Below are 27,847 nucleotides of genomic sequence, written 5' to 3' on the forward strand. Positions count from 1 at the left end.
ACCAGTTCTCCTGCCACACAAGTATTATCCTGCAAAGTCACAAAGTTCCTTACAAAGCAACTGAATCTGTGAACATAAACTACGATCCCAACACCCTTATACTTGATGTATGTACTTACCTTCTGTAGCATAATGCATATAGTTCATGTCTTCTCATTGTGGTGTTAGGAGACAGCCTGCCACCTTGCACAACTATAACACCCCCCTAGGTACAACTACATTTTTCTTTATAACTGGTCTCAGAACCACAGATTGCCCTCATCCTCCCCTGATACCTAATTCTATATAATTCTAGATTTTGAAGAACTAAACCATCTTTTCCACCATGGTTGACAGATGTTCCAAAAGAGCCACAGAAGATGCACAAAGGCACAAAGGCCAAGGTTATGTTTCTTTTCCAGCATGAGAACTGAACTCAGGATCGCTTGCGCTCCAAGAGAAAATCATACCTCTATATCAACTCTGTATGCAATAAGAATCCCTCTCCTACTTTATTCCCTTCTACATTGCATTTTCCAAAGCATTTTTCCTTAATAAAAGCAACCTTTCTGGTTGCTTTTATGTAACATCTAGTTCAATCCACTTAATCCACAGCCTTCTACAGAATTAAATGCAAAAATTACATACGGAAAATTTATATGCTACCTCTGCAAACCTGCTTGAGGCAGTTTACAACTAAAACAACAGACAAAGCTATTAAAACACAACCATTAAAGCAAAACAAAACCTTTAAAATAAGACGGTTTTTAAAACAAAATTCGGATTTTCTTCTTTTTTGTTTTTTTATTTTACATTAAATTTGTGGACTGTAATTGGACTAGAATCATTTTTGCACAGTGAACATTGGTGGGGTGCAATCTTGAACTATTTGGCTGTTTTCCACTCATCACAGGAATTTGATTATTAAACAATGTGTGGCTGTACCCCAGGCACTTGATTGCTTAGAAATCTTAGGGTCATGTGACTGTCTATAAAATTGTGACGTGCTGATTTAGGCCTGTGCAAAGTCTGTGCAAAGCATATCAGGTGCTTCAGAAGAAGGTCCAAGACAATGGGATTAACCATTCATATTTGGGGAATGAACAGCGGAGTATTAGCTCAGCCTTAAAAGACCATTTTGCCACTGAATTTAGCTATAGTTGCCGATCTCTAGAAATGCGAATAAAATGCCACTTACACACATTCTGAATGTACAAATCAAAATACTATTTATAATGTCTATGACACTACAACAGTGCTATATATTTAATCACAAGTATCAAATATTATCAATTTGCTCCCTAGACCAGAAAACAGTTGCAAAGAGTAAACCATTTAATGGTTCAGTTCTCAGTCACCGCATTACAACAAATCCGTAAAGTATCCCAGTATTGGAAATACTAGTTCTGAGCATGTATCTGTTGAAAGAATTACAAGGGAGTCGTTACTGGCTAAATATAAGGAGAAACTTCCTAACTGTAAGAGTGGTTGAGCAGTGGAACAGACTGCCTCGGGAGGTGGTGGATGCTCCTTCACTGGATGTTTTCAAGCTGAGGCTGTATGACCATCTTTTGGGTATGTTGTAGGGCTATCTTTCGGCTATGCTCCTGCAGAGTGCAGGGGGTTGGACTAGATGACCTACAAGACCCCTTCCAACTCTATCATTCTATGATTCTATGAAAGCAGTTTGGATACAGGTGATCCCTCTAGCACTATGCTTGCACACTACTGGTTATTAACCATTATGGATGTTGACTAATAGGGCAAATAGCCCACACTGCTGGTCATTCACTAGCAATGGTCTACATGGTAGTGACAGAACCAACGTTAATCTCTGCTGCCTCTGACAGATTACCACCAATAAGGATGGGTATTCTTCCTTAGTCACCACTCAGTGACACTAGTCATTCTCTGAATTTTGTCCAGTACTATCAGCTACTGTTGATTATAACCTTAGCCCCAGTTCCTAATTGTCTCATAATGTGGCATTATATGGAAAGAAAGTGCCTTTCATCACTAATAGTCACCAGCTACCAAAATAGGTACAGGCACCCCTGCTTCAAGATTTCAGTTTCATGCTCTCTCATCATCTCACAGTCCTCAGACCTGCTGTTTGATAGGGAGGAACAAAGAATGTTCTTCACCCACATACACCTTTCTATTTCTTCCCTCTTCCAGCAGGCCCAGAAACAAAAACAAAAAAACAGGTGTTCTGATTTTATGAATGTAAAATTTATCCACTGACTATGAACCCCAGACATTTTAATGAAAAACTGTACCTGGTAGATGTCAGATAAACTGCTGCTCCCAGAGTCACTGGCAATGCTGCAACCAGACTGGCTTGAAGGGACATGTGTGACTTGTGCATGTTGACCATCTGCTAGGTGCATTTTGGTAAGGTCTGCTGGAAGCTGGATGGAAAATAATGGAAGGGATGGATGTTAAATAAGTTTTCGGCTTCAACTGGCACAGAATATACAGTTGAAATTGGCAATATTTAAAAGTAAGCCTAATTAATAATTATGTGTCAAACTAGAAAGAATTTAGGAATACACATTGATCATAAAACCCTAGGAAGCCTCAGTATGTCACCTTGAATTCTATTATGCATAAAAGGCAGGAAATATAATATAAGTTTTATTTATTAATATTTGTGAAAATGGCACCTGAATTCCAAATACTACATACATATAAGACAGGGACAATGCACTCTTAATATTATGTTTATGTAAAAGACTGCAGCAATAGAGATAGTTTAATTTAATTACCAGTAAATACAGTATCTTGTATTGCTTTAAACTTCCTTCTAATCTACTAGAGAGAGAATATACTGCCACAAATCCATTCACATGGACCCATTTAAATTCTTTACAACAATACATTTACCAATAAAATTACCATTAAAATTCTCATCAATTCCTAGGGGAAAATGTCCATTCATCACTAGGAATGAAATCAAACAAGCCTGTAAGATTTAGTTAAGCACCCTAGAGAAAGTGAACATCCACCACTGCAAGATTCTCTGCAGCAACAGGTCCTGTGAAAAAGGTAGCAACGTAAGCCAGAACAATCTATGAGGAGAAAGAAATCACTGCCAACATCCTCAGTGCTTTCCCAACTGCGAAGCACAGCGGTATTGATAGCAGCTGTCTCTTCCTCCTGTAGAAGATCCAGCAACCTCAGATCTGCTCTGCCACATCTTTCTCAAGTGAAACTATTTCTCCCAACCTTATTTTGTAAGAAAGAAAACAGCTCCAGCCACACCATCTAGAACCATGGGAAGAAAGACTCAACATTCTTCTCCTCAGTGGTCTCTACAATTGTAATGCAGAATCTTACTACACTGCCATCAACATCTGCCCTCCCCACTGGAAGATGAATCTTTCCAGGGGAGGAAGATTTGACATGGGCTCTCTAAAGAAAACAGCAGTGGAGCAGCAATACCTGAAGAAAAGGACTGAATTTCACACATATCTCTTGTAGTACCACCTTCTGTCATCACAATGATTTTGTGCTATTCATTGTAAATTGTTTACATTTATTTTTTACTTTAAACTGTCGAGAGCCTATTCTACTGAAAGATGGTCCATAAGTATAGTTGGTTAGTAAATATATAAAAGCATCAAGATGGGTAGTCATGTTAGTCTGTCTGTAGCAGTAGAAAAGAGCAAGAGTCCTACTGATATAAAACCATACAACTCACAGGATATTTAAAAGACTCCCACTAGCTGTTTGATGTTCCAACTCCAACCCCAGTTCTGGTGCTCTGTTATTAACACCTGTACCAATGGACTCTTCTTGCCTATATCCAAATACGATTTCATTCATGCTGGGAGAGGACATGGAGAATCTGGCTAGCTTACACAGCAGGTGTCACTGAAGGCACTATGAGATGGAACTATAGTTCAATGATAGAACACATTTTTCCTCATGTGTAAAAAGTTCAAAGTTATTTCCTGGCACTTTCAACTGAAAATATATTTGGTAAAAGTGATGGGGAAAACTTTTGCCGAAGGCCTTGTAGAATCTTGATGCAGTTCCACAGGGCCTGTAAAACAGAAATGTTCCACCAGGCCTATGGTTGAGGCAGCAGGAACCCAAACTGTACTGGCCTCCCTCTGCTCTGTTCTGTTCCATCTGCACTGCTTCCATCTTGCATTGATTTCATCTGCCCAGCCTCCCTCAACTTTAGTTACATCTACCTGCACACATATAGGGAGTTCTGGGAGCAGATAAATGTTTGGTGCCATTGACAGTGGTCTATTAGAGGGCGGAGAGCCAGTTTAGTGTAGCGGTTAAGAGCGCAGACTCTAATCTGGGAGAACCGGGTCTGATTCCCCACTCTCCACATGCAGCTGCTGATGTAACCGTGGGTCAGTCATAAGTTCTTTCAGAGCTGTTCTCTCAAGGGCAGTTCTCAAAAGAGTTCTCTCAGCCCCACCTACCTCACAGGGTGTCTGTTGTGGGGAGGGGAAGGGAAGGAGATTGTAAGACGCTTTGAGACTCCTTCGGGTAGTGAAGGGTGGAGTATAAATCCAATCTATTTTCTTCTTCTTCTTAGTATAAATTGAGATAGATACTTTAAAAAAAATTTTATGTCTTAACTGGTTTTATTGTGCTGTTTGTACAATAATGTAACCTGCCCTGAGCCTGCTTGTGGGGGAGGGCAGGCTAGAAATCCAATAAAATAAATAAATAAATAAATAAATAAATAAATAAATAAATAAATATCACTGCCAAACGGTATAGCAAATTCTGAGCTAGATGGACCAACAGAATAAACACTTCATGTATGTTACTTGTCATCACATCTAGATTTTGTTATTTAGAGTGTTTAAAATGAAAAGTGTGACACGTCTGCATAAGCACAGGATGCAACTGTAGCCACAGAAGGCAAATAGGCTGCTATTTTTGCTGCCTCAGCAAAATTTTTAGAATCAATCATTCAGCGGCCTCATGGATAGAAAATAAAAATATTTCATAAATTGTATACCAAAAGACAATGCCTTTCTTTGAAACTGTATTCAAGAATACAGCTGTTTCTAGGACATTATAATGTAATAATGATATTAATAATTCATTTTGGATAATAAACAGTCCTTAGCACATCATTTTAAGGGAAAAAATTCAACTTCAAATGGCTCTCCAAATAAAATATTTATATCAGGCTACATTTTCAGATGTGTCTTAATGCCTCTGTTTTAAGTGATATATCATACAAGGCCCTATTTCTTCAGTATAACGTTTCAGAGCACACCTTGATTTAATTCCATTTTACATAATTTTATAATAATTTTTGTAAATCTGTGCATCTAAAAAAGGAAATTAAAATTGTAAACAGAAACACTGTGCCCATTTTAAGAATCTGAATTCAGTATTTTCCTGGAAACTTCTACTGAAGAACAGCAGATGCAAATTAGTGAAATTGTTCCAAGGACATCAGGAAGTTTCCAAATTTGGATAGCAATTTCGAAGGCCAATTTATAGCAGATTGGCCAGACTGTTAAATGGCTTGGAATTTTTTTAAAAAAAAATCCCTGGCTGGGAGTTACTTGGTTTTTTGTCACTACTTTGGATGAGGACTTTACATATATTTGTATAATCCCTTTCATAACTATAAAGGGAAATCTGACAAGGCAGACTATGAATAATACAGAGTACTAGGTATTCCATTTAGTGTGCATGTGAAAACATCTGACTACATATATTAGTAACTTGGCCATTTATGCTGGTACGTCTGAATCACACACAACTGCTCATTACCTAACATCTTGGTAGATTCAACACTATATTGTACAGTTAAATGAAAATGCTACCTTGAAGTGTTAAAAGATGGCTAATATAAAACTATGAACAACAATAAAAAGTACATTACACTAACATCAACTGAAGACTATTTACACATAAAACATCAGGTATAGTAATATCAACAGGCGCTGTCCCCCAACCAGTTTGGCTCACAGGCCTTCCAGAATATAATCCACAAAGCCTGCAATGATGGCACCACTCTCATTTCCAGAGGGAGAGAATTCTACAAGGACCTCCACTGAGTCCTGACTAAGGATGAGCACAGATCAGAAAAATTGAGGTACATATAGATTTGTGGTTCATGGGCCTCATGGACCATGAATTTTCACAGACTTTTTTGTTTAATGAACCAGTTCGTAGTTTGTGCAGTTAGTGACTCTGGGACACGGTAGAACGGGGGCCCATATGCTAAAGATGCCAAACTCACAGTAAGACTCCAGCTGACTCTCCTCTACCTGCTCTCCAATTGGTAAAGATCGGATTTAGGAGGCGGAGATACTGCCACCCAAAGCAGATGCCCACAGGAAAGTGCTCTTTGGGGAAATCACAGCTGCAGCTTCAGGAGTGTGTCAAATAGACCCCTTGCAAGCTAGAAATAACTCACAGAGGACCTCCCCAGGATGCCCCTCTGCCTGCCCTCCAAGTTGTGTGCAGATTGACTTTGGGAAAGGGGGGAAAGATCCCTACGGTCCAGTTTGCAAAGAGGGGGAATGTGTCAAATGGCTCCTTTGCAGGCTAGAAGAGGAGGAGGAAGAAGAAGAGATTGGATTTATACCCTGCTCTTCACTTGGAGATTCAGAGCAGTTTATAATCTCCTTCCCTTCCTCTCCCCACAACAGACACCTAGTGAGGTAGGTGGGGCTGAGAGAACTCTCAGAGAACTGCTTGAAAGAACAGTTCTGCAAGAACTGTGGCTGACCCAAAGTCACCCAGCAGCTGCATGTGGAGGAGTGGAGAATCAAACTCAGTTCTCCCAGATTGGAGCCCATGCACTTAACCACAACACCAAACTCACAGCAAACCTCCTGGGATCTCCCTCTACCTGCTCTCCAAGTGGTGTGCAGATTGGCTTTGGGGAAGGAGGAAAAGATCCCTAGGGTGCAATGTGCAAAACAGGGGGAAGACTGTCAAAACCCCCCCCCCGCAAGCTAGAAGCATCAAACTCGCAGCAAACCTCCCCAGGATGCCTCTCTACTGCCCTCCATGTGGTGTGCAGATTGGCTTTGGGGAAGGGGGGAAAGATCCCCAGGGTCCAATGTGCAAGGGGGGGAGAGTGTGTCAAACAGCCCCCCTGCAAGCTAGAAGCATCAAACTTTCAGTAGACCTCCCTGGGTTGCCCCTCTACCTGCTCTCCAAGTTGTGTGCAGATTGGTTTTGGATTACAGCTCATCTCCAGATGCAGTCTGCTCCCATGGAGCAGAATATAAACTTACTTATTGGCAGCCATAGCTGCCGGTCAAGCTTTGGATGGTCGGTATTTCCAGGGCTGCAGAAGGGCTGTAGAAGAACATCCCCCCTGGTCACCTTGACAATTAATCCCCTAGTGTTGGCTTGTCTGGCTCACGGACTGCTCCCACTAACTAAACAGACCGCCTGGAAAAAATCGTGGTCCATTGAAAACTCAAATGCACAGACTGGGCAAGCAGTCCAAGAACCAGTCCCTGGTCCATGATGAAATTAGGTCCATGGTCCCACCCACGCCCATCCCTAGTCCTGACCAACCTCTCTTTAGATAGTTATTCCTGTAGGGCAGATTATCTCTGTAGGTCAAAGCTACAGCAGGCTGATACGGGTGAATGAAACAGGTACTCTGGGTCCAAGTTGTTCAGGGTTTCAAAGGATACAAGAACCTTGACCTCAGCTTGCAAAGAAATTAGAAACCCGTTCAACTGATATAGCATTGTATTTATGTACTTGGTAAAACAGGTTTCACCTGTACATTCAGTGTCACAATCTGTACCACAAGAATTTTCCAAACTGTCTTCAAGGGTACCTCAACCTACAGTAGGCTTGTGTATAGATCACATCTAGCACACAACACACTATAACTTAGATATTTGGTATTTTCATGAAGAAAAAAAATGAAGAAGAAAATGCAGATGTATATATAGCACCAGAATAAATACATAGGATGCAAAATAATAAAACCATTATAATTTTTATGTGAGAGGGAAAGAAGAATCTACCACCCCACACATTCTGGCAGCCACCTGAATCCAAACGCATCACAGATTTGTTCTCCTTATGAACCATGTTGGTCTATGCAGTACCAAATATATAGCTGTGCGAATTTGCTAATGTAAATTTTTATCAGTAAGAAAACAGACTAATAAATATCTAGAGCCATAAAGAAGAAAAAGCCCATACTTGAGATAAATAACCTCTATCACCTGTCAATTCTAACATCTCATCCAAACATATATTTCAGCCTTGATTTTCTACATGCCAAATACCATATCCAAACACACTACGATGCTTTTCATAGCTCACCGTGCTGAAATATTCCAATATGATGGGTAAGTAACATAATGGTAGCAGCAATAAAAATGAATTGAAGGATAAGGTTTGAATCATGTTTACCCAGCACAGCACAGCTTATTTATTCAACTGTGAATAACTGAGAAGAGATACTGTACAAATCTAAGAGACATTTTCCAGGACCTTACTAGCCCTCTCCAAGTCAGATCACTACCTGCCTTAAAAACTCTTCTTACAACAATTCCTCCAGCACATTGTATTATTTGTTCAGCTGGCACCCTTAGGCAGCAGTTGTATATGTCCTTTGCCTTGCTATTAGGAAATTTTGCAGATGCCACTGTAGCTGTGCTGCTGTTCGCTGAAAGCTGTAATTGCTACACAACCTGCATTGGTGCCAGGTAAACAAAAGGTAAGGAAATAGCCCCTAGCTACAACCACAGGATATGCCTTATATATCTTTCTCCTTAGGCTATTCTGTTTTTCTAGATTCCACTTCATCCAAATCTACTTTACTTAAGTTTTCAAATAGGTTACATTTTCACTACATCATATATTGCTTAGACTTCAATTCAAGGAGATCTTCTACCTATTCTTCTTCCCTTTTCTGGCCCCATCAGTATCTTCTTTACAAGAAACAAAGCCATGAAATTACGTAAGTCTGACATGCCCACTCTTTACTCTCTAAATTAGCTCTTCACTAGGCTACTTGCCAGGCAGTTTGGACAACATTCATTTTTGTTTTATACGCTTCACTTTTCCTTTACCAAGGACAGTTAACCTTTTCAAGAACATTTATTTTCCAAATCTTTTTATGCATCATCCTTCTTGTAACTAGGGGCTATATGAGGGTAGTTGCTCCATAATTATACCAAATATTCACAACTACATCTGAAAGGGGGAGGGAGCTTCTCCCCTCTTGTGCTACTCTCTTTTTCAATAACAGTGCAGCTCGGTAAATGGCACCATGCTGAACTTATGGCTCAAGCGAGACACAGACCTACCAGGAAGCTTTTAGCAACATACTATTTTGGTCTTTTCTCTCCATTGTAGAAGGGCAGTATTATTGTCCTCTCTCACAGATTTGATATGAAGATGAATTTGATAAGGACTGTCAAGTAACTTCATATTGAAATAGCAATGTAGAAAGAGTAAGAATATTGAAAAAATTGGTTTCCAAGTATAGCAGTAATAAATGTGATTATTATTGATCCCACCACTGGTTTTCACTTATGTATCCCAATTTATTAGGCATACATTTGTAGATAGAATCTGCTATGAATGGGGGTCACTCTGATGCAAAAATAATACACATTTATTTTCTGGAATGAGTAATCTGATCCCAAGATGAGCTAAATGGAGGCAGAGTGTCACGTTTAGTGGAATGGACAACTTGGAAAAGCCCAGATCAGGTACTGGAACATCAGCTAAACCAAGGGTCCCCAACATGACAACCTAACTGGAACTTTTATTAAATTCACCGTATCATCCCAGTTCTAATGTATTTTTATAATTCATGGGAATTTGATAATTTCATCACATTATCAACTTTTGTTCAGTTATCAGAAATCATTTATGTTCCTGGCCACACACTCTCTCTTACTGTACACATGTGCAAGGAGCTCTCACCAGATCTTCAGGATCAACTGTCATTGTCACAAAGAATAGTATATGCTAAAAATGGCTGGGTTCATGAGAGAACATATTAGCCCAGAGATTTATTTCTCCTTTTCCTGTTGCATACTGTTTAGATACCTGCAAAATGAAGACAGACACTGCCATATGATGTTTTTTTAGCTAACTCAATAGGTATACTTACTTTGTGTGTATGCAAGAAAATATTTTGAACAACATGTTAATTTTAAAAGGAAGAGCTTCTTCCTGAAATGTTGAAGAGTAACTATTAGAGTTGAGCATAAGCTCACTGCCTAACATTTTGTGGTTGGCTCCACTTCCCATGGCAGCCATGTTGTGTTTGGCTCCAACTACCATGGCAGCCATTTTGTGGTTGCTCACACCACCCTATGTCAGAATTCCAAAGATGCCTGCAGCATGAAAATGGTTGGGGATCCCTGAGCTATGCTGTCAGCTTCTTCTAATGGAAGATCTAGGGTTTGCCTGTAAAAACCAATTTACCCCATAACCAAATAGGGGTGTGTATGGCCAGCAAGTTTTCTTCTGTAGCCAACCCTTCTATATTTTTACTTTGCTGTAAAATACTTTTTAATCTATGTTTCCTGTAACATTACACTTGTAGAGAACTATGGCTCCTTCTAGAAACCAAAGTGTTTGATCCATGGGAGAGAGAAGGGGATTCCTTACCTAAATGACTCCAAGTCATGCATGTTTACAGAATGCTAAACTAAGCAAAGGTCAGATGAGAGTGGCGATCTTGAAATCTCCTCTGTCTCACATAGCTAGCAAGGGTGGCTAGAAACTATTTCTTTTAGTGTTATATTGGGGAAACTTCACAACGTGGAATAAGTAGCATAAGTGGTGGCAGTACTCCTCTAGTTCTGATCCAGTTTGTACCGAAGGAGTCTAAACTGGTGGATGTTTTCCTCACAAATCCCATCTCCTAGGCAACTCAAATGCCTAGACAAAGGAGGTAGGTACAAAGAAGTGAGTGGAATGCCTGAGCAGATAAGGTCCATACAGAACCCACTTTCTTTTGACCTGGAAGATGGGAGATATATATTCATGTTTGACATTGACGCAAAAATATGTGGAATATGGGTAGGATCCAGGGAGATATATATTCATGTTTGACATTGACACAAAAATATGTGGATTAAATTGGCATTTTCCAGCAATTCCACCTTTATGGTGCAGACACCTCCCCATGTTGTTCCTTCATCCCTTCAGATGTAATGTTTTAGCCCACCCCCACCCGAATTTGATTGAGTCAATCAGCTGTATTAAAGGGAGGAAGGCAAAAAAGTTCCATTCCGCTGAAGAAAAATTTAGTTTGGACCCAACCCTATATATTGAACCACTGAAAATTCAGATTAGAACACAAAACAGTGATCAGGCAACAAATTTCCTAGACAGATCACATTCTTTTATTTATACACCTTATATCAGCAATACTGACCTCTCTAACAAGATGAAATTAAAATACAAGAGACCATGATAATGGGCTACTGCACTTAGTGACTGCATGTACTGAATCAAGAAATTCAGTGCTGCTTCTGTCGCTTCCTCTCATCTTAACAGGAAAAAAGTGGTCACACAAAGAAATAGCAGCCTCAACTAAAGAATCATTTGGTTACTTTAACATTAGTTCAATTATTTCTTTTTATATTTGCTAAAGAATAATAACAATAAGAAATTCTTAGAAAGTCCTGATTGCACAGGACCTCTAAATATTCCACATCAACACAGAATACCAGCAGTCTGACAGCAGTCTGTCAGCAGTCTGTAAATTTGTTTTTCTGAGGGTGGCACATATGGCCCTTAGGAAAGAAATCTGTCATCTTTATCCCCTGCTCCAGACTGACAGCTGAGCATGAGGGGGATGAGAACAGCACAACTTGCAGTACAAGAGGGGGGGAAGTCACATCAAGTGCTGAAACATTATTAATTGCCTACAGGCAAGTAAATTTTATATTAATTGGAATCCGATTTTTTAAAAATGTATACTGACCAAAGAAAAAGGATTACAAGTATGAAATAAATTTAAATGTACTCAATCTCTCTTTAAGAGTACAGTCAGCATTAAAAACCAGTCATGGCATTGTGCTCACTGTGCCATCCCAATGAGTTAAAACATGTGACTTTAGAAGAATAAGGATATGCTTATTCCTTCAAATTGTTATCTTTCTGCTGGTCATTGACGCCATGTCTGTATTGGGGAAAGGAAGGAAGGATGTTATATTCATAATAGCCCTTTAAAAAAAAACAAAAAACCTTGTGCATATCTCTCAAATTTTACATGTCCATTACTTGAAAAAGTTAATTGTGACAAGTACAGTTCTTCAACCACGCCTGTCTCTTGTTCATTTTCTACTTTCTGACAGTGGCAGTTATAATATGAATTAATCCACAGAAGTTTTCGCTCGGTGACTTTTTGATACCTACCCACCGTACAATTCTGCCTTTCTAAACCTATAAACCACTGAGCCAAGCTGTCTGCGATAAACAAGCTTTTTAGAACAGCAACATTTCCTATATGATTAGAGGTGACTGGTCTTTCTACACTTGCCAGGTAACCTGTTGTTACCTGCCCTGAGCCTTGCAATGCAGGGGAGGTGGGCTAAAAGTCCAAATAAATAAATAAATGGCCTAAGTGCCCCAATGTCCTTCATTTGTGTTCCTGTTGTATTTTGTTAGAACCCCAACTGCTCAATGAAATGACAAACTGAGTATACTGAATTCCTTCATCTGCACAACTGCTCAAGGTACAGAGCCCCATTTTTGAAAGGTTAGCCTTCTCCGTCATAGCCGTTTTTTAAACGCTCCACAAAAGAAACATCTACAGATATTCACAAGGCAGGGCAAGAAGTTTAATAAATTCTTAGCCTGTCTCTCTTGTTCCATGAAAGAACATGACTCAAATACACATGGGAGGACTCATAAGATTGGAAGTTATGTTAGAACCACAAAACAGACAATTGAAAACTGTAAATCTATAGTACATTACACTTACATGAAAACAGACCCCCACAGAAGCATGTGCAAGCAACACTGCTGTAGTATATAAAGGCCTTACACATCTTTGGAGAAATTGACCAAGTTACTTCCCAAATATTCATTAGTATAAATGGAGGAAGACAGATTAAGTCAGTGGCAAGATCAAAGGACTAGCAGCACATCAAACCAAAAACCATGGACTGCAACTGTGCTGACTACATTGCAAGCAGTGCAGATACTGGTGCCTTGGCAGCCCTCTGATGATGCATAGAAGTTAACAATTGCTGTATATTTCAACAGACTTTAGTTCAAATAGCATATACTCTCTGCTTCATATCACCCAACATTCTCCTTTGCGCAATCAACCATTGGCAACTATACTAATTTGCTTGATGTATGATTGATCATATGGGCAATGCTTTACTTTTCTGGGCAAAAATCATATGGGCTATGCTTTACTTTTCTGGGCAAAAGTCAGCTAACTACATTTCGGCATACTACTAAGCCACTAGACTAATCTGCAGCTATGTTAAATTATTCTAGGGAAAGCAAATTCACAGACTGCGGATTCCATCCCAATAAATTCAAAAACCACATGATTATGCTGAAGCCAAATGCTAACATTATCTAATAAATTATTTCTTTCTTTCAGAGGCCCTTGGCAGCCATATGTTTTCAATCTATTACATCCTAAGTAGTTTCAGGGTGGTTTAAAACCATAAAGGATTAAGAAACAGGGCTTGTTATTTCTTTTCAAACAAAAAACCTTGGAAAGCTGAGATCAGCTGACTTGTTTTACTCTCTCAGAACAGCTACCGATCCACAAAGCAAGAAAAGTGGAATAACAATAATTCCAAACCTAACATTTCCTTTTATTAGCACTACCTAACCTTCTGGCACATGGGAAGAAAGAAAAACAAATGAAGAAAGATGGAAGCAGCACAATAGCCTCAAAATTTCCCAGCAAGTCCCCAAACTGGCTGCACTCTCCACCAATTTTGAAAGAACATCCTGTATCAGTCTCTCCTACGAAATCTACTTGCTTTAAGACACTAAAGTTCTCCTACCTACCATTCATTAGATTTTTATCCCACTCTTTCTCTAAAGGAATACAAAGTGACAGAACGCATCACTCCCAGCCCATTTCATCCTAACAACCCAGTTATTCAGATTAGGCAGACAGATATGTGACAGGACCTGGTAGCACTGTCTGGTCCACCCTGGCCACAAGCAAGGGATGAGGGGGTAGGGTTGCAAGATCCAGGTTGGAAAACTACTAGAGATTTGGGGATGGAGCCTGGGGAGGACAGGGACCTCAGTGGGGTACTATGCTAGAGTCCACCCACCAAAGCATCCATTTTCTCCAGGGGAACTGATCTCTTCTGCAATTCTGGGGGATTCCCCAAGTGCCACCTGGAGGCTGGCATCCCTAGGCCCAGGGCTGCCCAGTTTCATTAACTTCCGTCCTAGTCTGACATTCTAATCACACCACACCAGCTAACTAAACTGTACCCAACCCAAAAAACTTCACAGAATTTTCTGGGATGCTGACCTCAACAATGTTTACTTTCTAACACACCTGTGAATTCAGTAAGCAGCACCCAGTGGGAACTCTGCTGCTGGCAGCCCCTCATTCTCCTCACAACTAGCAATACATGAACAACAAAAAAATGTATTGTCTGGCTGACTGTATTCACTATAAATCAAATCTCATAAGATTTTTCACCCAAATTGGATAGAATGGTGATATACAAATTTATCAAATAATTAAATAAACTGATTACAGGAAGCAGGCCTCCATGAACAGCTCCTAGCTACTAACAAACTAATGTTCTGTTGAATAATGGCATTTGCTATGTATATAAAGTAAGTCTTCTCACTAAATTATTCATATCATCATATATTCTATTCAGCTACAATTGTAAATGGAAAAAGCAAGCATTTATCACTTGAGAATACTTAAAATCCATTTTCAACAACCTAGCTTTCTAGCATGATGTTTCACTTTCCATATTTACAAGCAAACTTGCATGTCCATTAAAGTCTGAGAGAGATTCAAGGCTTCCCATTCATAGGTTAAGGCTACAGAAGTAATAGTAGGGTCATCTCAGTGATGGCTATAGCATTTTCAAACATATAGTCATAGAATCATAAAACGTTAGAGTTGGAAGGGACCTTGCAAGTCATCTAGTCCAACCCCCTGCACTCTGCAGGAGCATAGCCGAAAGATAGCCCTACAACATACCCAAAAGATGGTCATCCAGCCTCCGCTCGAAAATGTCCAGCGAAGGAGCATCCACCACCTCCTGAGGCAGTCTGTTCCACTGCTCAACCACTCTTACAGTTAGCAAGTTTCTCCTGATATTTAGCCGGTAACGCCTCCCTTGTAATTTCCACCCATTAGATCTAGTCTTGCAATCCAGAGCAAGAAAGAATAGACCCACTCCATCTTCTACATGACAGCCCTTCAAATACCTGAAGATTGCAATCATGTCCCCTCTAAGCCTTCTCTTTCCCAGGCTAAACATACCCAACTCTTTCAGCCTTTCCTCATAAGACTTGGATTCAAACCCTCTCACCATCCTGGTTGCCCTCTTCTGGACACGCCTGAGCTTGTCAACATCCTTCCTAATATGTGGTGCCCAAAACTGGACAGGTGAGGCCTGACCATAGCAGAATAGAGCGGAATTACCACCTCCCGTGATTTGGACACAATGCTTCTGTTAATGCATCCTAAGATTGCATTAGCTTTCTTCGCAGTCACATCGTACTGCAGGCTCATGTTTAGCTTGTGATCAACCACAACACCTAGATCCCTTTCACATGTGCTGCTGTCAAGCCAAGTCCCTCCCATTCTATATCTGTGCCTTTGATTTTTTTGTACCTAAGTGTAAGACTTTGCACTTATCTCTATTGAAATTCATTTTATTTGTCTAAGACCACTGTTCCAGCCTATCTTGATCATTCTGAATCCTGACTGTCTTCTTCAGAATTAGCAATCCCACCCAGCTTTGTGTCATCTGCAAATTTGACAAGCATCCCCTCTGTCTTCCTCCAGGTCATTTATAAAAACATTGAACAACACCGGGCCTAGGACCTAGCCCTGTGGCACTCCACTCGAGACTTCCCTCCATGTAGACGTAGTCTGGGAACGTCTGCCTGAGACTCAGTCACGTTGACTTAGTTTGGAGAAGAGGAGATTGAGGGGGGACATGATTGCTGTCTTTAAATATTTGAAAGGCTGTCATTTGGAGGAGGGCAAGGAGTTGTTCCAGTTGGCAGCAGAGGATAGGACCCAAAGCAACGGGTTTAAATTACACGCAGAAAGGTATTGGCTGGATATTAGGAAAAACTTTTTCACAGCCAGAGTGGTTCAAAGGTGGAATCAGCTGCCTAGGGAGGTGGCGAGCTCCCCTTCACTGACAGCTTCCAAGAAGAGGCTGGATGAGTATTTGTCAGAGATGCTTTAGGCTGGTCCTGCACTGGGCAGGGGGTTGGACTAGATGGTCTGTATGGCCCCTTCCAACTCTATGATTCTATAACTCCACAATTTAATTACTCACTGAGTAAAGAAGTACTCCTTTTCTCTGTGTTGAGTCTACTGCCCATCAACTTCATTTGTGTGCCCCGTAGTTCTAGTATTATGGGATGGGAAGAAAAATTGTCTCTATCTACTTTCTCCACGCTATGAATAATATATATGTATACAACATTTCATACATACAACATAATTAAAAGTAATACCCTCTGTTCTAACTATACAATTGTATATGATTCATTCAGTGTTTGGGAAGCAATAAAGTTTAAAGGAAGCAAGGAAACAAGTTCAAATCCCTACCAAATCTCATTAGAAGCATACTAGTGAACCTGGGCCAATGACTTTCTTTCAGCCAAACCTCCCTTATATGTCATAGGACTACTAATATAAAATAAAATAAAATAGAAATGGAACCAGGGTTTTTTTGGTAGAAAAAGTCCAGCAGGAACTTATTAGCATAATAGGCCACACCCAATAACAGAAACTCATTAGCATATTGGGCCACACCCCTGATAGCACCACTCATTAGCATATTAGGCCGCACCCACATGTTACCAGAAGTGTGGTCATCCAGCCACACCAACCTTTTGCTTCTTATTCTGTTTACCTTGTTTGTTGTCAAAACCCATAGCTTTTTTTGTAGCAGGAACTTCTTTGCATGTTAGGCCACATACCCCTAATGTAGCCAATCCTAATTAGTTTCTGCTGTTGGGTGTGGCCTATTATGCTAATGAGTTCTTGCTGGGCATGGCCAACTCAGGAGCCAGACGGAACTCCATTCCTGTGCGTTCCTGCCCAAAAATAGCCCTGAATGGAACAATGTATGGAGCCCGTGGCAAACCATTTGCCAGTAGGTTGTCCCAGGTACTTTTTAAATGCACATCTTCGGCGGGAGGCCACGGGTTCGCCACGGGTGCGCTACGCCTCCCAGATGTTCCAGTGTGATCGCGCCCAGAAAATCCACAGGATTATCATACCTTCGGCGCAGCAAATACTCCGTGTGAACGGGGCCTATATTAATTTTAGCTTTGAATTTCAGATAAAATTAAAGGTGTAGAACTTGACCTACAAAGAAGAAGAAGAGAAGAGATTGGATTTATTCCCCGCCCTTCACTACCCGAAGGAGTCTCAGAGCGGTTTACAATCCCTTTTCCTTCTCCTCCCCCAACAGACACCCTGTGAGGTAGGTGGGGCTAAGAGAGCTCTGTCGAGAACTGCCCTTTAGAGAACAACTCTGAAATATCTTATGACTGACCCAAGGTCACACCAGCAGCTGCATGTGGAGGCGAGGGGAATCAAACCTGGCTCTCCCAGATTAGAGTCTGCGCTCTTAACCACTACACCAAACTGGCCCTCAAGCTCCACTTGAGACTTCAAGCTTGAAACAGAACCCTCAAAAAAAGCTTTTTAAATTCTGCCAGTTCGAAGGTTCATACAAGTGAACTGCTGAAAATGAAATTTACAAAAACTCATGTTCACATATCACAATAGGACATCTCTATTAAATTACTGGTAGTGGGTCCTTGCTTATACAGTTGATTAAGGGCTCACTTATTCATACTGTTTATGGACTGTTTATATTCCAGGACCAGAGATGTATGGTTGGATATTTCCATTCTGACTCTATATCAAGAAAATACTGAAATATTTGGGTAACCAGAGAGGTATCCAGGATTTGAGTATTTCTGGAAATATTCAAGAATATTCAGGAATATTCTGTAATAGCATTTTGAGGCTCCCAGGTCTGTTTTTCTTTCATTTTACAGGTTTGATAGGCAATGTGAAAGGTGAGACAGCTCACCCAAGCAATGGGATCAGGTGTGAGGGTAAACACTAGAACTGTCTGCCCAGTTAGGATTCTCTCATAGCTCTCAATGGCTCTCTGAGCATGAGCAAAGAGGACAAAAAGCAGACCTGGCTACAGTTTGATTCTATCTCAGGCTGAGATTTATGGGAGTGTTGTGCCACTGTATCTCAGATCTCTCTTTGCAGTGAGTTAATTCAACTGCTGCATGGGGGGGGAACCTTCTTCTTCTTCTGTGCCAGGACTGGTTTCCTTTGTTTTAAAATATTATTTCAAGTTTTTCTTTTCTTTGGAGTTGTGTTGTTTTGTTTTGGCCTGGGGGGGTTGTAGTTCAGGGGGGAAGAGAGCCTTTGTTTTCTTTCTGATTCTTTAAAAATAGATCATTGGTTTTGTTTTGCATTGTTTTTAAAAGAGTTTTTAAAGGATTGTGCTTTTTTGTTGGGTTATCTTCTTGGTTTGTTTTAGAATTTTTAACTGCTTTGTATGTCACATTTTAAGAGGTTTGCATTTTAAAGAGACTAAACTTTGTTATTGTTTTTAAAAAATTATCTTTTGGCATTCTTCTGGTGCTGACTTCACAATTCTTCTATAGTTGTTTTAAAGACCTTTCTATATTGTCTGAAGTGCTTTAATGCAATTTTGGGATGTTCCTGTTGGATTTTAAGACTTTAATTGTTCTGAAGGAAATTTATGTTAGGTTTTAATAACAGTGCAGGTGAGGATTTAGGATTTTTAAAAAACACAATAAATTTCAACTCGGGGTTCAGGGTTCTCAAAAATGGGTAGGCTTTGCTTAGTGCTCCTAAAAATTAGCCAGGTAATTTGTTTTTTAATTAACTGCAAAACAGGCTTTACTTTTTAAAAGATTATTAGACTGCCCTGGCCTTCAAAACAGGGTTTAGGCTGGCCTTTGATCATAAAAAAAATGAATTAAAAGTTTTCAGGTTTCAGAAAAACCAGGGTTTAGATTTGGGGGGGGGGGGAGAAACAGCTTCACATACAGGCTTGAAAAAACAAATCGAGGTTTTTAAAAAGAATTCCATACTTCCATCACAGATTGCAGTTACAAAAAAATAGCTTTTAGGCAACAAAGTCAGAAGCAAGTTTTGAAAAAGAATTTAATTGAAGCAAGCCTCAATGCAGCTGTTTTAAAAAGTTAGGTTGTATGGATTTAAAGTAAAAGGAAATTGCAGGTTAGTGCTCAGGTGGACATATAGACATAAAAAGTCAATGGAAGCAGGTTAGTGAATCAGGCTCAAGAGAAGGTTAGTTAGAGCTCAGACTCAGAGCAGCATAGCCTAGTGTATCAGCTAGCTTACTTCGGTGAAGTATTGTGAGGCAACAGAATGAAAACAAGAGAGGAGTGCAGCAGGACCCTGGAGGAAAGGCTAAGCAGAAGAGTGGTGGAGCAATGAGGAGGGGGAGGACTGCAGCTCTTTCCCCATCTGCACAGAGGCCCACTCCACACAGTCTTCTCCTACCCCCTCCTCTGGCTGGGGTAGTGCAATGGCCTCACAAGGCCCTGTTCACTGAGGTTGCAGCTGGAATGAAGCCTGCAGAGGTGCCTTAGGTAGATGTTGCTACTGCATACTACAAACCTACAGGGTCAGGGGATGGGAACAACCTAAAACTACGAGTGACAATGAGTTTAGGGTCGTCATTTCCCTATTACCCGAACAGTAATACATGAGAGTTGATACTATAAAAATATAAAAGTGTAAAGCGAGCAATCCCATTCATACTTGGCTAAAGTGTGTGCTTCTTAGCTTTAAGATGATTAGTTAATAATAAACATCAGACTGTCAAAGTTACTCTAATTTTGCTTATTTCCTTCCTTTACTCTTCTTATCAAGGTCCAGTCTAACTTTTAAAGGCTTAGGAGCAGCAGCCCCTAATTCTACTTCAAAGTCTGAGGATTCTGCCGAGCTACTCGAGGTGTTGTCAGAACTTTCCCCGTTTTTATCTTCTTTCTCTGCATCTTTGTTGTCCTCCACTTTTTTAGATCCATCTCTCGCTTTCTGTTGTTGCTCCAGGAATATTTTCGCTTTAAGAACAGTGTCAATCTTTTCTTTTTTCCCATTGAAGTTGAAGATAAGGCCTTCCGGTGTTATCCATCTGTATGGAGTGGTATAGTTTTGCAAAAACAATGCTAAGTCTCTGTATTGTCTCCTTCTTTTCCTGATCTCCAATGGAACGTTTTTTAAAACTTTGATTTGTTCTACTTTGATTTTCAAAGCAATTCCATTTGTCGCTTTCAAAATTAAGTCTCTTGTTGACCTTTTTGAGAATTCCGCATATACTTCCCTGGGTAGCTTTCTTTTTTTTTTTAATAAATTCTGGATATATACAATGAACCAGATCAATATCGCTTTGTATCACTTCCACTGTTAAGCCTACCACGGGAGCCAGCTCTTCACTTAAAATCTCTTGCAGGTTCTCTCCTTTCTGCTCCGAAATGTTTTGAAATCTCAGGATGTACGCTGATTTTTACATTTGAATCAGTAGCAGTTGTTGATTCTCATTTTTTCTTTTTCCACCACCTTTGTCTTTGTCCAAACTTTTTAGACTTAACGTCAACTTCCGGTTTCTGGTGACTTGCAGGTGGGTGTGCTCCATCGCAGCTCTGATGTGAGCAGCCCGCAAACGTGCCAATGGGGAGGGGTCCAAGGTGTGTGAGGTGCCTCTCCCAAGGCGGAAGCTAAGGGATAGAGGCTCCTTTTTGCCCCGATAGGCCCTCGCAGCATGGAGCCAGCAATGGCATCTAGTGGCGCACACCAGTCCGAGCGCGCAAGTGATCCAAAAGAACCAATCTTCTCTACACTTTAAACAAATGCAAGTAAAAATGGGAGTGAAACTATGTTTTAGTGAACAACCACCTAAACGCTGATAGTAAAGCCGCCCCAAAGACCCAAACAAGCGGAAGGGGAATCCCCAATCCCGAAAAGACTGCGCTAAAAGCGGGGACCAAGTGGGCAGCTTGAAGGGAGCGGATTTTAGCTGAGTGTGGTGTGGATTAGCAAGAAAGCGCTTATTACCAGACCTTCAGAGACTTCTTAAAACTTTTCACTAAATGTAAACAATGACGCAGCAAGCAGAAAGAATGGCGATGAAAACGAAACTTACAACAGGAACTGCCAGCACATCGTCTCTGGTTTCTAAACCGGAAGCAACCACAGACTTTCCTAAAATGATTGCTGCAGCTTTGCGCCCTCTACTGGACCAGTTGACCAACCTTAATGACAAGTTTGATACGTTGCAAAAGTAACTCAAACAAACTTCAGCAAAAACAGAGAAGATAGCCAAGAAGCTTGGGGGGGGGGGGGGCAACTGCCCCTCCTTGATCTGTTGTGACTCAGCAGGTGGAGGAGAAGAAGCAGCAGCCTGAGTTGACTTGTGGGCTAAAATTGGGGAACAAGAATCTTCGGACTCTCAGATTCACCCTAAGGACCCAGAGGCTGGTGGAAAAGAAATTTGGTGCCTCTTCTCTGGTTCCTCCACAGTCTAGCAGGCCTTCCTAGGAAAAGCTGGTGGGGGAGGAGCAAAAGGAAGGGAAGTGCACTCTGAGATGCTGCTATCTTAACCCCTTCTCCCGTGGGCACCTCCTTTGGTCCCACCCCACAAAGACATGGTGCATCTGCCCCCAAGTTCCCCCACAGAAGGCAACTCTGGTGGTGCCCTCAGATGCTGATCAGTGTGGGGGCCTTTTCCCACAGTCTGGAAGAGCTTCTAGAACTATCCCATGTATTTCACAGTGGCAGCTATGTAGAGCTAGGATCAGCCAAGGGAAAGACCTGAATCATCTCTTGATGACCTGGTTCTGGAACCATCTGAAGAAGCACTACAAGTTAGTGCTTCTTCAAGAGACGAGAGAAACCCATGCAGCCACCAGCCAACCAAGAGGGAAGTCACTCCATGACCCCTTCTGGTGCTCTGACCTCTGAATCTCCTGTAAGGACGCATCTCTGAGGGAGACATTTGGTACAGCTGAAACTGGCATGCAATGGGGTGGGCAGAATGAGCAAAGGATCGCTCACTTCACTGGCAAGATAATCACTTTAGATGGGTGGAGCTTTAGTATTGTTGAGGATATCTGGTTGAGCAGGCTGATCCGAGATGCCTATGCCTCGTACATATTCCCTGCTCATATCATGGGGAGCAGGACCTTGTTACCCCTCCCTGTTTAGGCTGCCACGGTCCTTGTGAAGACACAGTTGTCCTTTACTTGTGGGAGACCTGTGCACTTCATATATGATATTTGGACCTGCCCTCAGTCACAGCATGTGTATTTCTCACAGACTGCACACTGGTGGCAACCCAAGGATGTTCTGAGTGGGGCAACCAACGCCAGACAGCATGAGAGGGGTCACTAAACCAAGTTTTCATCTATGCTGAGGTACTGGATGATGCATACACAGTGGCCAACATCTCTACTACCATCAACAAGCAGTTAGTGGCATGGATTGGGCTACATGGTGACTGATGGCAGCATAAATATTAGGGAAGCAGCACAGGCTTTAGGCCTGAAGTCCACTTACTGCAAGAAGCACCTCCTACACTGAGTCGTGAGGGATACAGTGGGTTTGGGCTCTGCAGAGATTCCCAAATCAGACACTGTGTCTCATGATATCTACTGTCTGCTCCATAACTACCGGAATATCAGAAGTCACATCTTGTGCAGTGTGAAAGCTACCCACCTGTTGTGCCAGAAGCAGACACTAATAGATATGCCAGAGAACCACCTGATCAGTGACATCAGCATTCACTGGAACTCTACCTGTGCCATGCTTGAACTTCTGGTGGAGCAGAACACTCAAAACAAGATGGCCTCAGACGTCAACAATATGCAGGGGGAGAGATAGTTCAGCAGTGAGAAGTGTCATACAGTAGAGGCCCTTAAGCCCTTTGAGGAGTTTACCAACTCACTCATCTGACATGGCAAGCCTGGGTCTTGCAATTTCCATCAGGGAAAAATGGCTGCCTTTCTGAAGCCACACTAAGGATGTGCTGACATTGTTTCAGCATTGCGCCCACTGGTGAGTAGCAACAAGGGGACATTGAGTCCCACCTGTAACCTCTCACTAAGCAGGTTTACATTGATACACAGGTCACACACGTTCTCCAACAAGGCAGCCTCAGCCAGCATACAGCAAGCTCATTCACTGGAGAAACAAGCTCTCTCAGCAGCTGCAGCATTTGAAGTCCATGAGGGGCATGCTGCCTTAAGGAGAGGAGGAGGGGGAAAGTAGCTCTGTCGTTCCCCCCACTGCCACCCTTCTGGAAAGAAATTATATGGCTGGACCTCTCTCTTGTGACTTAGAGCCTCCTCTCCTACCCTCTGATGAGTGTGTTTTTTACCAGATGGATGACATTGTCAGTCCTTAAGTTACCTTACATCTGCTTGCCTGGAGGATTTAGCAACTAGTCTTTCTGAAGATCAACTTGCTGCTCTTCAACTAACATGGAGACAAGTAGGATGGCAGGGACACCTTGTTCAAGTGTCCAGCTTAGAGGGAACATTGCTTGTGACTCAAAGCCTCCTCTCCTACCCTCTGATGACTGTGTTTTTTTCCAGCTGGATGACATTGTCAGTCCTTACGTTACCTTACATCTGCTTGCCTGGAGGATTTAGCAACTAGTCTTTCTGAAGATTAACTTTCTGCTCTTCAACTAACATAGAAACAAGTAGGATGGCAGGGACACCTTGTTCAAGTGTCCACAGAAGAGAAGAAGAAGAGAAGAGATTGCATTTATACCCCGCCTTTGGAGTCTCAGAGCAGTTTACAATCCCTTTCCCTTCCCCTCCCCACAACAGACACCCTGTGAGGTAGGTGGGGCTGAGAGAGCTCTTTCAAGAACTGCTCTTTCCAAAACAGCTCTGAGAGAACTGGGACTGACCCAAGGTCACACCAGCAGCTGCATGTGGAGGAGTGGGGAATCAAACCTGGTCCTCCCAGATTATAATCTGTGCTCCTAACCATTACACCGAACTGGCGAACTACAGGATTGGACCCCTTGATCCAATTTACTTGAAACTTGGAAAGGGATCTTTAATGGATAAGCAGACAAAGTTCTTTGCAATTTTGGTATCTTGTGACAGAAAAAGAGCAACTCCAACCCCACAAAAAGAGTCCCTCCCCCACAGGAAACAAGCAACCCAAAACATTTCAAGTTAAAAAGAATCAGAATGCTGAAACAGTATAGGTAAAGGTTTCCCTTGCTCAAAAGCCAGTCGAATCTGACTCTAGGGATGCGATGCTCATCTCCATTTCTAAGCCAAAGAGCCTGCACTGTCCAAAGATGTTTCCGTGGTCATGTGGCTGGCATGACTAGATGCCAAGGCGCACGGAACACTGTTACCTTCCCACTAAAGTGGTACCTATCTATCTACTTGCAATTTCTTGCTTTCGAACTGCTAAGTTGGCAGGAGCTGGGATCAGAGACAGGCGCTCACTCCATCATGCGGCACTTGGGTCTTGAACTACCGAACTACCAACCTTCCAGTCTGTAGTTCAGTGCCTTAACCACTTGAGCCACCCAAATACTGGTATGAAACCCATTTCCAATATTTGAATCTGAAAAATTCCTTTTTTTCCCATCCCAGGTGCCTACTCAAGATAGCAAACACATTACTAAAGTTTGCTCACATTTGTTGCTGCTATAAGGTCTACTTTGCAACAAAAAAAAAACCCAATAAATTTCACATGAATGACAATATGACGTGTTTGCTATACGAACAGACTGAAATAACTGGCAGGAGCCTCTCAATATAGTGTGATCTACATTGCCATCAAGTTCACGTAATTTCAATGCCATGTTTTTTGGATCCAGACAGATACTGCTGTGATATTTGCTTTAGGAAGGTTTTGCAATCTGCACCTGGCTGAAAACAGACATAATTGTAAGAGCTTGAAGGTTACTGCTCTGTATAGGATATTTCCTGGGGAAGAATTCTATTGGAAACGTTGAAAACAATCTGGAAACAACACTGAATAGGATTTTTCTTATGATTTATTGGAACTGAATTTTGTATAAGTGTGAATTGTATATATTTCAAATAGATAATATTCATTGCATTAAAAAGAATAGAATTCTCTTTATAACTATTGCATAAAAAAGAATAGAATTCTCTTTATAATTTATTGTAACTGTATTTTGTATGCCCTTCAAATAGACATTATTCATTGCATTTACGAGTAGTTTGACTGTTGATACTTTGGGGTCTGATGTTCATGGCTGTTTTTTTATTCTGTCTGCAACCAAACGAACAAAGCATTCCTCAGCACAAGGAAATGCATTACTAACCTCCACTTTGACTAAGTAAAATGACATGACTAGATACCAGTCACTATAATCATCAGTTTACTGAGTCCCTAGTTTTCACAGTTAAAAGCTGGCTATCTGATTTCTATAAATGTCATGCCAGATCTGCAACTACTTTATAAATATATTTTAAAATATATAAAAATCAGTTTTCAACATTTTGTGTGTGATATAATGAATGAACCTCCACCTAAGCTGTAAGAATGGGTAAAGAAGGTGGTTCTGCCTTTTCCAAGCCAGTTCCTGTGCTACTGTCAAGAACTCAGGGAACAAATTCTTTTTTTAAAAGTCTCGAGCTGCCATTAAGAGGGAAGGAAAGGAAACATGCTCAGACACAATGGCTGTATTTAAACTTTACACAGAACTGCGGTTAGGAGGGAAATGTGCATGGACCTGCTTGTTGTCTGATCTGCACACATGCCTTCCTCCTACTTTGTCTTTTTGTGCCAAGAATCATGGTAAACACACACATACAGCATCAGGCATGTAAGTTATCGAGAGTTAGTTCCCCCCTCTCTGGAACTGTATGCCTGGATTAAATCCAGGTTTAGGATCCTGTTTAGCAGAGGGGAAACTAACACTGGTTAATCTGTGTCTCTGCATTTGTACATCACAGATAATGTTGAAGTCACCAATCAGCATGTGCAGAATGTGTTATTACTACAAGAAGGGAATGTTTCTTGACTTCTTCTAAGAGAATGGTTGGTATGGAAGAAGATAGAACCAGAACTGGAAAACTGATCAACACCTTCTTGAAGCACCTTCTTTGCAGATGGGATGCAGCTCAGCATCTGTACTGTATGCAGCAAGTCCCAAATTCCATCCCCAGCATCTCCGTTTAAAAGGATCAGGAAATGAGGAGATGTTAAATACTTACCCTGAAACCCTGGAAAGCTAGAAAATACCAACACTGAAAGGCCAATAGTCTGACACAGTATATGGCCGCTTCATGTGTTCAAGTAATTAAATTAATGACTGATGGATAGAATGGTGGGCATCAAGAAGATGTACAAGAATAGGGGTGAGTAAAGACTGAGTCTAACCTGTCCATGGAAGTTTTGAGCCTGTAACCAGCAGTATTTATCTACTTTTATGCTATTTAATTCCAAATATTTGGGCCCATGATGAATGCCCTCCATGCTGCTACTTTTATTTAAATTGTATTTTTGTTTTAATTTATGTTGGTAGGTGTCTTGGGCAGATTCTGAAGAGTGTGGGATTGAACTAGTGAACAAATACATTCAAGAGAAAGCAAAATAGTATCCTAGAAACCCAAAGATAGCAGAAGAAGAAGAAGATTGGATTTATCCCCCGCCCTTCACTACCCAAAGGTGTCTCAGAGCAGCTTACAAACTCCTTTCCCTTCCCCTCCCCACAACAGACACCCTGTGAGGTAGGTGGGACTGAGAGAGCTCTGACAGAAACGGCTCTTTTTCAAGGACAGCTTTTATCAGAACTATGGCTTGCACAAGGTCATCCAGCAGGTGCAAGTGGAGGAGTGGGGAATCAAACCCGGTTCTCCCAGATTTGAGTCCGCGCACTTAGCCACTACACCAAACTGGCAGATACATTCCTGTAAATAAACACATAAGTAAAACAGCACCTCCAAGTGCTGACAACTGTCATTGTGTGAAATAGGTTTATTCTTGATCCTTTCCATTATAAAAATAAGAAAAAATGTTATATATTATTTAGACAATATTTTCAGTTTTACCAAACATTATATTATCTAGTTTTACTAAACTAAACATAAATGTATATATAGGTTATTTTGCCCAATATAGAACAGCCTGGTTTGCCAAGATAAGAACAATCACATGCTAAAACTTTTCAGCTCTGGAGGATGGATCCTGGGAAAGGTTCTGAGCACAATTTTTGTTAAGGGAAAAGTATAATGAAATAACACTGCCTGAAGGTTTTATCAACACGAATGAGAATTTCATCTTGATTTAGCAACAACAATCAATGTATCTAACTTGCAACATGGAAAATCTGTATATGCTTAAATCTAGAGATCAGAGCCATGAACAGACAAGACAGATCTTTCTACAAATGAGGAAACATAAGAACATAAGAGACGCCAATGTTGGATCAGGCCAAAGGCCCATCCAGTCCAACACTCTGTATCACACAGTGGCCAGAAATACCAGTGCCATCAGGAGGGCCACCAGTAGGGCCAGGACATTAGAAGCCCTCCCACTGTTGACCCCCCCCCAAGCACCAAGAAGACAGAGCATCACTTGCCCCAGAGTCCCTACCTATACTTTGTGGCTAATAGCCACTGATGGACC

The 27,847-nt window shown here is 41.2% G+C and overlaps 1 protein-coding gene across 1 annotated transcript in view; it reads right to left on the reverse strand.

Moving 5' to 3' along the window:
• Positions 1-27,847, reverse strand: part of RAPGEF6 (Rap guanine nucleotide exchange factor 6) — a 218,188-nt gene that overhangs the window by 78,131 nt on the left and 112,210 nt on the right. Inside the window, exon 7 of the mRNA XM_015429532.1 lies at positions 2,259-2,390. Coding sequence (XP_015285018.1) covers positions 2,259-2,390 — 132 coding nt within the window. The remainder of the gene's footprint in view (positions 1-2,258; positions 2,391-27,847) is intronic.

Source organism: Gekko japonicus, unplaced genomic scaffold (assembly GCF_001447785.1).
Source record: "Gekko japonicus isolate JY-2015 unplaced genomic scaffold, Gekko_japonicus_V1.1 scaffold304, whole genome shotgun sequence".
NCBI classification, from domain to species: Eukaryota; Metazoa; Chordata; class Lepidosauria; order Squamata; family Gekkonidae; genus Gekko; species Gekko japonicus.